Raw genomic sequence first — 12,048 nt, 5'->3', positions numbered from 1 at the left:
TTGTATTGTATGTGGATTTGCTTGTTAGTCTCATTTCAAGCTGTGAAGACTGTTTTCCCTTCCAAAATTCCTAGATCTCTGACTCTGTACTATTATGAGTTTCTACACATACATTTCTGCATGGTTTCAAATGTCTAGCCAACACTCAACAGTTGAGTAAGTGTAATATCACTTTGCCATTAAACAATAGGTCTGTTTATAAATATCTTCATCTACCCATAATCCAGCATGTACCTCCAATTTACTCAGTTTACAAGTGATGTCGATGGTATTGAACCATGTGTTTAGTAATCACATGGTACCATGCATCGTTCTTTTGAGAACGCGCACAAAGCTTTATGTGTTTACACTTCAAATTGGGCAAGATTGTTCTACGAACAGGAGGGTCAACATCTCCTTTGTCTGCATTGAAATGCTGTTCAACGAGGCAGACAAAACTCTTACTTCTCCCTCTTAATTAGTGGTGTTTTGTTTAAAAAAAAAAATCATTGTTCAGAGGTCACAGAAAGGTCATACTAAAACACTGACCACCCATTGTAACATATGGTCATTTCACCCTGGTGTGATAAAGACCATTCACTAAACTGCAGCTATTCTGTGCGTTTTGGAGAAAGAAAGCACAAAATCAATATATGAGATTTTCACCATATGTGAGCCACAACCAAGGCATTTTAATCGTCTGCATCTGGAACACTCTTTGCCTTTTCATGCTACACATTGTATTCTGAAATCTGGTGACACCAGCGTACCAGATAGTCTAACTAGCCTAGTCCCTGTTTGCTAATACATTTGCATTGTGAATGCTTCTACGCTAGAGTTTCTACGAGGAGCAGATTTGATGATGTTATAAAGTGGTATTAATAATTTTATTTAGATACATGATTATGTACACTGTATATGCCCTAATTTAAAGCACATGTGCTAGTCAAGTCATTTACTTCCTTGAAATGACATCAATTGTGAGACAAGTATCTTTGATGAGAATTTATAAACAGTAATGGTCTTGCATTCATTTAATTGGTGATTTGTAATGGTCTTACATTCATTTAATGGGTGATTTATCATTTCTGTTAAATGCATTTTTGTTATCTTCATTGTCCATTTTATAGGGCCTGCATGGTTACAGATACAATCTGGACTGAAATGTGTAGGACGTGTCTGGTACATGTATAACAGCCCTACTGGTACAGTAGGCCTATATGAAAACACCCAAATGAACCTATAAAACTCTGGAGTATAACAAAATATAGTATATCAAAATATATATTTCACTGGACAAAAGATAGATAAAGTGTTCAGCCTATCAGTTTCTGTAAACTTCAAGAACAAATACATGTACAGTAGTTCTTAAAATGATTGCTACAAGTAACAGTGGATGAATTCTCTTCCAACCTTTCAGATTTTGAATGGCAAAAACATTTGATTTGACGTGTGTGACGCAATTCACAAAGGTTGGGTCTGAACCATGCCTATCATGGCATAGGGTCACCTTTTGCCAACCCAGAGGTTATTTCATAGGGCTCTAAACAGATTTTCAAGGTGTCCCCCATTCACGGTTTTTCTCAACCCTCTCCCTTTTCCGAAGAGTAGGGGCGTCAATATTCATCGTGCTAAACGATAATCCATTCATTCTTCAAGCATTCAGCGACTGCAGAGAATTGGATTTGGTGCAGTATCACCTGCAGTGAATTTAGTGATAACAGGTTTGACAATGAGTGATGACAATGAAAATTGGTTCCATGAAGTTGAAATGCTGATCTCACCCCTCCCACCCCCCCCCCCATGTATACATACACACACACACGCACACAAGCTGGATGAGTAACCTTTTGGTCACAAATACATAACTGTACCGTATACATAGTTACATTTTGCATTCATTTAGTTGTTTATTGCTTTCATTTTTGCATTCATTTAGTTCGAAACCATGGTTGAACGGAAAAGATCAAATGTTTACATATAAATGTAAGTCCTTACCCCTCCAATTATTTATGTGCTGTCTAAAGGAACACCAGAGGCATCATTATTTTTCTTTTCTTTTTTCCATCTATGTGAATTACTCAATGAAAACATCACACTTTTATTATGAAAAAAAACAACAACTGCCAAAGCCAGAAAAATAAAGTTTGATTGCATTTTGTGCTACTTTTGCCAATACCAACTTGTATCAACAGAATACTTGAGTTGTTGACGGTACATTTCAGGTCAATTCCCTTGTAATGGTATATTTAAGGTTTGTATGTTTGACATAGGAATAACCTTGCCATCGAGACTAATGTGTATAATGGCCAATGAGTTGTGATAATATTATTCTTTGATCGGCAATCAAAACTTCAATTGCAAAGTACCTTGTGTAATTACTCCAGAGTGCTACATTGTAATGGCCAATTGACAAGACAAGAGAATGCTTTAAGTCAGGATTTAGGAAGGCATTGTTGTGTGCATCAGTTTCACAATAGCGCCATTCTCATTGCACTCATAATGTGATTTTGTGTGTGTGTGTGTATGTGTGTGTGTGTATGTCACAGTCAGGATCACACCCCAAATTTAGAAATTTTTACAGTGAATACACAAAAAATGTGATTTTTTGTGCGATTTGGGTCATGATCCAAATCACACAGATTAGTATTCACAAATTTTTACACAAAGACACAAAATTATGCAGTGAAAACCATGACTGCAAGAAAAAGATTTTATACCCCACAATGCACTACGCATGTCGCTTCTTTCTATTTTTACCATGCTGTGGTACGCCATATTATATTGAATTGGCCTTGAGACTAGACTAGTTTAAAACATACCATTTATAACACACGTGGGTTAGCTCCTCACAAATAATTGCGACCCAAAAAGTTTCATTTTTCAATTCTTTTAAGGTGAGAACACTGAATCAAAAAGATGTTACCCAACCCAAATTTTGAAATTTTGCAGTGAGAACAGCACTTGTGCTTTCATCAGAGACTGTACCTTGTCAATGTACATGTCACCTACTCTATACATGTGTACCTGCAATTGTTGACAAGATAGAGAGAAGGAAACCTGGCAGAGCTTTATGAAGGTATTTTCAGTGTTATAATTTTTGCAGTGCCATCAATCCCCGTTTCATACAAATGTAGTTGCCATGGTTATGTATCTCTGCTCGTCTATTCTCCACACTGATACAAGGAAGGGTATTTACTGACACATTTATCTCTGCTGTCATCTGCAGTTCAGCCTGATCTTATCACCTTTCAGCAATAAACGAAGAATAAATGGAGCTTCATCTCTGCACGGACCTGCTCGGCAGTCGTGCTGGAATGAGCAGGATGCATATACAGACTGTAAGCTGAGACTCTGAGCAATTGGCACTAGGATGAATGGCTATGTCAAAATATTAGTGATAATGATGGTGACAGCTCTATGGCTTGACGGTATGAATTTTTTTTTTTTTTTTTTTTTCTATTGGATGGATTGTCGGCTAGATGAGTTGATACATATGGCAGTGTTCCGGATGAGCAGAGCTACAGAACAAGAATTAATTTGAAACGGGACTGGGCTGTAATTGACATCATGCTCGAACCTGGGCCGCAGTCTCCTTCTGAAGATGAAATGACGCGGTCCAAGAAATATTGCTTGCGAGATACCCTTGATCACTTGTACGTTCAGTGCTGGCAATTAGACTCTATATGCAGCATTATTCTGATTCGCTGAGTCCTTGCAAATTTGCTTGCATTGATTCTCATTGATTCTCATATTGGTTGTAGCATTTTGTGATGTTTTCCGTACGATCAGTTTCTACCTTCCCCTCCACCCCCCCCCCCACAAAAAAAAAAAGGAAAAATAGATTTAAAAAAAAAAATCCATGGGCATGATATATAGACAGAGTGTATTAGAAGGGATAAGGAAAGTAGCTTCTTTACTTGTGTGTACATGTATGCGTGAATTTGGATTTATAGAGTCTGTGTTCTTTGTCAATCCTCGACTCTACTGAAATATTGATAAGGCCATATATCATAAACTGGAGCAAAAACTTCATTTCTGAGTTTTATGTACAAAATATGTAAGCACTATAAAGTCCTCAGCCATCGCTGACAAGTTGCTGTTGATACGTGTATGTTTATAGTTTCTTACCATTGCTAAATTTGTGCCAGTGTTTAATAGCACTATGGTTTAGCTTGGCAAAAAAAAAAGTTCTCAAGAATAAAATTTCTAGATAACTCAGTGCAAAGGTCAAACCAATTTGACTCATTTCTCTTCTGAATAGCATGGTTCCGTCCGTTGACATTTCTCAAATGTATATCAATCAGAGCATAGACACACTATCTGCATACATTTTTCTCCATCATTTTTGACAGACAAAAAAGAAAATACTGAGATAAAATTCCTAACCACTCATTTAATTTGATTGAATAATTTGTCCTTTAGCAGAAGAGAGTCTGATTGAAATATATGGCATTTCATAGCCTAATAACCCACCCCCCCCCCCCCCCCCCAGTAGATTTTGTTTGGTATCGCTGATATCCTTTCATATTTTTTCATGGTTTGTGTTTATTGAGATTTGTGCTAGTGTCAGAGGGCTTGGATAATCAGCATGTAGTCATTTGTTGAATTATCCCTGTACCCCTGACATTAATCGCTCTTTACCTGCAAATTAGCCCCCCTACCAGTGGCAGTGATGATATGGCATTTCAGGTATGCCAGTCTTTCCATAGGGCAGTACATGCAATAGTGTTCTTCATTGAGATGGCAGGGGCGCCACGCCTCTCTTTTCATTGACATAAAACAGACAGGGCAGAAAGGACGTTAAGGTGAAGGGAAACAGACGTGTCAGCCTTCTTCAAAGGTCTACACGAAGAAAGACACTCGGTCTTCCAAAGATGTTGAAGTCTTGCCACACTGTGCAATCAGCTCACAAGAGAAAAGCTCAGACCATGGTTTATGGGATATTAGGAATATAAGGAGTCTAGATTGATGCATTGTCAGACAGCCTAAGCAGCAGTGGGCACCAATTTCCATCCACCCTTTTTGTGGAGAGAAATGGTATTGCCAATTTTGTGAGAATTGTGATCACTAATTGTGCCCACATATTCCCTAATTATTTCCTGCTGCCTCCGCCTTGATTCATGATTTGTTGAAAGGTTGCATTGTTGAAGAAAATAGCTAATGGGGAGTGAACGTTAGGCTGAATGAGAAAATGTAAAATTGGGGAACACTGGCCTGAATGAAAGATGTAAGATTGGTGAATTGCATGGCTGAATGAGAAATGTAAAATTAGTGCAAGGACTAAAAGGGACAAAAATGAGAAAGGAGTAGAAATGGCTGACATTTGCATTGATTTGATGCATGAGGTTCGATATATTCTCATTATGCACTGAACCTCTACCCCTATATTTCAGCCGGTGGATATGCACCAAATTGAGCGATATAGAAGGGCACGCTACAATTTGCTTGAGGTCATACAGTTAGCGCAGGAAAAACAGTAATGTATTTGGGCCTAATCGTAGGATACAAACAAGACCCTAAGATTGATTGATTCACACTTGGCCCAGTCCGATAATGTGAAGTGAGATTATCGCCAGAAGCGGCACCTTCTAGGCCCCCACCCCCACCTCACCCTGCTTACTGCTCCAAGAGCACAGAATAATTACAAGGCAAGACAACTTACCTTATGTTACCGATACTGTGCCACGGTGTGCTTGTCACTGCAGCAACACTGAAAGGGGAAAGGGGAGATACAAATTGACAAATGGACTTTCCATTTTCTCTTGTATCTGCATGTTCTCCATTCTTTGTCACAAGTTTTTGTTCCCATTTTTTTTTTCTTTTTTTGCCTTTCACAGCCATCTTATCATATATTTCCCCAAAGAAGCAACTTCTCCCCATGGCTACATCTTTGTAAAAACATGGAGATTCCCTTCATCTTACTTGCCATTGTATTGATTGCAGACACCCTTCCATAGGAACTCTACTCGACTGCAAAATAGCAGCTTTTTCTGCTACATGTACCAGCAAAAGAGATGCCACTACTGTGTAGTGGGTGTCATTGTGAGAAGGTCGCCGGTTTGATTTTCCCTGGGATTTTTTTTCTTCCCCCAGCTACAGACTTATACTTGATCAACAAAAAAAAAAAAGAAGAAGAAGAAGAAAAAAAAAAAAGAAAACTCACAAGTCCCAAGGCTAGTAATGTCTCATCCGGTATTTCTGTCAAGTTTCTATTTGATTTAATGTACAGACTGCTCTTTACAATTCAGTCAATGTTAGCCTATTTATTGTGGGCCCGTTTGATGATACTGGCATGAGGATACCAAGCGTTTACCCTAAAAGTGATGCTAGAAATGTCCTAATAGGCATTAGCAAGTTTGTCAAGTTCAATGCTTCTTTACCTGCATTCAGTGAATTTGTTGTCTGGCACCATCAGACAGTCAATGTAAAAGACTACCAAGTACTTCAGAAATAATATTTCTTATAATTGAGGAAACAGAAGGATTTCTTGCAGATCCTACAGACTTGTATATCTTCAGCGTTACAACTGATGGGTCGTCTCTTGTTATTTATTACGTTCTGTTATTGTTAGTGATTACTGATAGGGAGGGTCTGTCATCACAGACTAGTAATAGCAGAACACTCCCATACTTGCAATATGTATGTGTCATTGTTAGGTTACTGGAGTGCATTTTCAGCTATATTTGGTAATGTTCACAGTGAAGGAGAGCTAAGTATTAACCAACTTACCGCAGATGGGAGTTTCTTGGAACCCCCTCACCATGTCAATGTGGTGGCAACCGCCTTCTTATCTGCCATAAGGCATTGCATTTGCCAGGCTGCCTTCACTTATTAGATTCATGTTTCAGGTTTAACTGACTTAGAAGTAACTCAGCAGTGATGATTAAAGGTCAAGTCCATCTTCCTATATGTAGATTGAGTGAATGCAGCAATATTAGTAGAACACATCAGTGAAAGTTTGGGGAAAATCGGACAATCCGTTCAAAAGTTATGAATTTTTAAAGTATGTGCACAGACACTGCTGGATGAGAAGACTACCACAGTGTATGATGTCACATGCGTACAACAATATTAGGAAAATATAAAGAGAATTTCACAAAATTTTACTTTCTGAAAAAAGTGCACACTTCCTCGACTCATCACTGACCAAATGATGTTCATCAATTGTATGTTAAGGGCAGTATCATACCCCTTTGCCTTCTGAAAGAGGAAAGTCAAATGTTCTTCTATTATGAGAGAAAAGTGAAAATATGCTGAATTTTCTTTATATTTTCTTAATATTTTTGTGCACATGTGACATCAGAAGCTGTAGTAGTCTTCTCATCCAGCAGTGACAGAGCTGTAACTTCAAAAATTCATAACTTTTAAACGGATTGTCTGATTTCCCCCAAACTTTCACTAATTTGTTCTACTGATAATGCTGCATTCACTCAATTCACATGTCTATGAAGGTGAACTTGTCCTGTAAGGACCCCTACATGAAGATAACAATCAAGTTTTTGAATAACTAATATTCAGGCATGTCTCTCATGATTAGAGAAACTCTGTGCAAGCAAAGTTTTTTCTGTTTTTGTTTTCTGTCAGAAAAAAATCTTGTCTTTTTTCTTTGTAATCATGGTTTAGAAATTCTGATATATGTGTGATCGTCTCATTTGGGAAAGTAGTCATTCAACTTCACATTAAGATGATTGCGGTGTATCAAATTGATGTGACAGAGGAAGGCAAATTATACTGCTTTTCTCAACTATGATCAAGTTCCGAGATCAAGAAGGCAGCATAGCAAAATGCTGATAGCAATGTAGAAATTGGAAAGAATGCACAACTGAACACATGTGCCCTCCGTCAATGATGTTGATGCCGCGGAGATCAGGCATCTCTTTCAGGAGTAGAGTTTCACCTCTGCCACGCCCATTCATCTGGAGGTTAATGATCAACCTAGGAGTTTGCCTGAGGACACTGACAGCCTACTGATCAGTTTTTGTTTCTTGCTCGTTGTTTTTAGCTTGAGTAAAAAAGGATAATATTGATGTACCCTGACTAGATGGTAGCTTCATTACTCACCAACACCAAATATTTTTTTCTTTCTTTCTTCCCCCATTTTTCTCCTCCCTCCTTTTCTCCGCATCTCCAGTTACATGCAGCTGGCCGAGGGCCTTCCAACCTACGGCGTTCATTACTACGAAGTAAAGGACAAAGCAGGGATCCCATGGTGGCTTGGGCTGAGTTTCAAGGGAGTGTGCCAATACGACCGCGTGGATCGAGTCACGCCTAGAAAGGTGTGTGTGAGACTTAAAAACCAATACAAGGCTTGTGACAGTTTTTTAGACATCTGTCACTTTGGCATTTGGTTACATGGAAGGAGATAAATGAAAATGAGGGGAGAATTGGATGTATTGAGGTTGATACAGTAGGAACCTTTGAAGATTAATGATTAAAGATCCAGTAGCATGGGGGGATACCATGAAGTGGGAAGACTGGATGGACTCAGATATACAATATTGAAGAATACCCGTAACAAACTGGGTACAGCTCTAACACTAAACTCTGTGTAAGTACACTCACAGCTGAAGAAACTTGACTGAAATCAACCGTTACCAATGAGCATGCACTTCGATGCGCATATTCGCCGATCGGTGCTATTTGTTGATTTTAAATCTACCCCATGGGTAGCAAATGCATCAGGCCAGCCATGAATCCCCTTGCCACCCGGTATTTGATCTAGATGTAAAATTCAGCAAAGACAAAAGGTTATGATTGAGACGTGAGCATATTCTATTTAAAAAAAACAAAACAAAACAAAACAAAGCACATGCAAAAAAAATGATGCTCTTTGGCTGCAGTGCTATTTATACGAAAGGGAAACCAAGAGAAATGCTGTATTCTCAAATAGAGGAACTGGGCAGGCTGCCAAAGTTAAGGGAGTGATACGTTGTCAGATGGCTAGAATTCACTTGATAAGGCTTGTCTCCGTTTCCCTAAGCCTGAGAAATTCGGCAGATCCAGAGAAACATCCAAGCCTTATTCCTTCTGGAAGTTTGGGAGTGTTTGGGATCAGCAGGGCAATTTCTGAGCTTCATGTGGGAAGACATTCACACAAACACACAAACAGGTACATACACACATTCTAATACAGTGAGTGGAAGTGTCTGTTTCGAGGAGCTCACTGCAGTTTAGGTGGTACGTAGGGTAAGAAGTAAGGCAGGAAGGCCCCTGCTGATCCCAGCTTGCTGCTCCCAAATCCATCGCAATTCCTTCCCTTCCTCAGCTGGCAGCAGAATAATGAGGGGGAAAAAAAGAAAAGAAAGAAAAGATATATATGGGACACCCCTTTATCTACATTGGAAGAAACCAAATCAAAATCCCAACAAGGTTAGATTGAAGCGAAAAGAATGAGATGAATGAGGATACATAAATAGCCCCCACTCCCCCCCCCCCCCCAAAAAAAAAGGAAAAGAAATCACGATTCTATCCCAGTCTTCTAACTTGCTTTAGAGTTTCTGTAAATGCTAGTGTAATATGAAACTAGTTTCCTTTGTTAATGTAAAAGGATGTTACGACTGATTCTTAGCCTACGGTTTGAATTAGAGGTTTGTTTACATGATATGGTCCTGAAGGACATGCTCTTTGTTCCTGCTTTTGTTATCTCTTCTGTTTAGTTAATGTGAACAGCTCTTTTTTTCCCGAGAAATGGAAGATAATTGATAAATCCAACCAAAGTGTTGTGTTAGGTTGTAAGAGTAGATACATTTATATCAAAGACTTTTACAGTCAAAGTTGCTTTCATAAAATATTGTTTCAATAGCTGTATTAGGAAACATCCATTCTCCAGCACTCCCCTTCTCTCTTTTACAATAGTAGTATTTAAACCATATAGAATTAACCCTTGATCTACTGAATCTACTGCAAGTATTGTTGCACAAATATTCAATAAAAGGAGTATGGATGTGCATTATTTTAACAGATTTTACACTACCGCTATAGAGCTGCCATGTTTCCCTCAATTCTGTAGGAGTCCCCCTAAAACTTAAACATCTCTTCCTGTCCTGACAAGAGAATATGAAGGCCTTCCCGACTTGGGGATGTCATTGCTTATTGCGATGTGTTTAACACGCAGGTATCTCCCTGATTGTCCCTTGGAACCTCACCTGAGTTTGATGTGTGAATGTTGGCAGCCCTGCCTTTACAATGTATGTTGTAGGGTTCATGCAGTGTTTGAATTGAGAAGTATTTAAAGGACAAGTTCACCTTCACACACACATGAATTGAGAGAATGCAGCAATATTATTAGAACACATCAGTAAAAGTTTAAGGGAAAATCAGACAGTCTGTTCAAAAGTTATGAATTTTTGAAGTTTCAGTGCTACCATCACTGGATGAGAACACTACTACTACTTGCCTCTTTCAGAAGGCAGGGGGAATAATATTACCTTTAATCTATGTCAGTGACAAGTCAAGGGAATATGCACTTTTTCTAAAAAAAATGAACTTTTTTGAAATTCTCTCCATATTTTCCCTGTATTGTCCTACGCATGTGACATCATGAACTGTAGTAGTCCTGATTCTCATCCAGCAGTGACTGAGCAGAAGCTTAAAAAATTCAGAACTTTTGAATGGATTGTCTGATTTTCCTCAAACTTTCATATACTGCTGTATGTGTTTTACTAATATTGCTGCATTCACTCAATCCACGTGTTTATGGAGGTGAACTTGTCCTTTAAGATGTTATACAGTTTTATACATGTTCACAGTCTACTAAATAGTTCATCACTCTCTGTTTTATTTTCTTTTTGTTCTTTGTATTAATTTCATTTGTAGGTCTTCCAGTGGAGACAACTCCAGAATATCTACTACAGAGACAGAAAGTTCTCCATTGAGGTCACTGACCCGAGAAGGTAATGACTAAGACAATGAGTTTACTGATTCCTCAATGTCTTACCTCACCCTACCCCCTCCCCCATTCTCCCCTTCGGTCTTGTTTTAATAGTCACTCCCATGGATTTGAGTTGAGTTGTGTCGTTGCTCGTTGCCTGTCCAGTGTCTGCTGTTGTCTTGGATGACTGATGGTTCGTGGCATCTGTTGTCTTCATTGTTTGCCTGGCCCATTAAAAAAAAAAAAAAAAAAATGTGATGCAATGATTTGCTGTGTCATTCAGTGGACCCTAACAATAGAGCTGTTGCTCCATATCCCATGTGTTTTGAATCGTAAGTTTGTGCATCGCCATGGTGACCCCTCTCTCTCTCTCTTGTCTCCTTGGAATGTCCATCACTCCTTTAACCCCACAGTGATCTCATCCGGTGAGAAGTCCGAGCCATTTTTGAACATCTCCAATCTGTGTCACCTCCCATTGTCTCCAGAATATCTTCGAATTTGGAAGAGGAAGTTGTCGACAGGAATCGGTCTAGACGCACCCTCAGAGTAGAGCCGCAATATGAAAAGAAAGAGCAAAACAGTTATTTTTTATGTGGGGGTGGGGGTTGGGAGGAGAAAGAAAGGCACATAGTGTGCTTTGAAGAGAGGGGGAGGCACTGTACTTTCGCATGTTTGTGCTTGGTAGGGTAAGGGTATCTGTGTGGTGTTGAAATTTCTCTGAATCAATCATTTTTAAGTGTGTTCGAGCAGGATCTCATGGGAGATCACCACCTTCCAAGACTATAGTGACAGGAATGCCTAACCTCAAATTTAAGGCCTATCCTGAGCCATTCCGCCCACTAGTCTTGTGGTAACACGGTATCTCTGCTTGGATAGAAATGCATTACCTGTAAAGCCTCTTTCCCTTTTTCCCAAGACCTGTGTTTATAGACACTAAAGTGTGCGGTATATTTTTTTAAAATATGCATATATATCAAGTATTAGCGAAGCCATCGTTCCCTGACATTAGGTAGAATAAGTCTGTCGTGTGTGCTTGAATGTGTATGTGTGTGTTTATGACAACTTGAAACAGAACATCAGTGTGGACCCTATGGCTGGTATTCACAACAGAAGTGTAAATCAAATCCATGATTTACTATGAGTCCATGAGCTAAAACAAATGCAAAATAGGCCTCCTATTAACATGTGAGTATCAT

The 12,048-nt window shown here is 39.0% G+C and overlaps 1 protein-coding gene across 1 annotated transcript in view; it reads left to right on the top strand.

The window, feature by feature from the left end:
* The window catches only part of LOC140241201 (uncharacterized), a 141,403-nt gene that overhangs the window by 99,889 nt on the left and 29,466 nt on the right, over nt 1-12,048 (top strand). Inside the window, 2 exon segments of the mRNA XM_072320960.1 lie at nt 8,114-8,258; nt 10,798-10,874. Coding sequence (XP_072177061.1) covers nt 8,114-8,258; nt 10,798-10,874 — 222 coding nt within the window.

Source organism: Diadema setosum, chromosome 2 (genome assembly GCF_964275005.1).
Source record: "Diadema setosum chromosome 2, eeDiaSeto1, whole genome shotgun sequence".
Taxonomy (NCBI): domain Eukaryota; kingdom Metazoa; phylum Echinodermata; class Echinoidea; order Diadematoida; family Diadematidae; genus Diadema; species Diadema setosum.
Note: the sequence above shows the minus strand (reverse complement) of the source record. Positions and strands in the feature narration are given on the sequence as shown.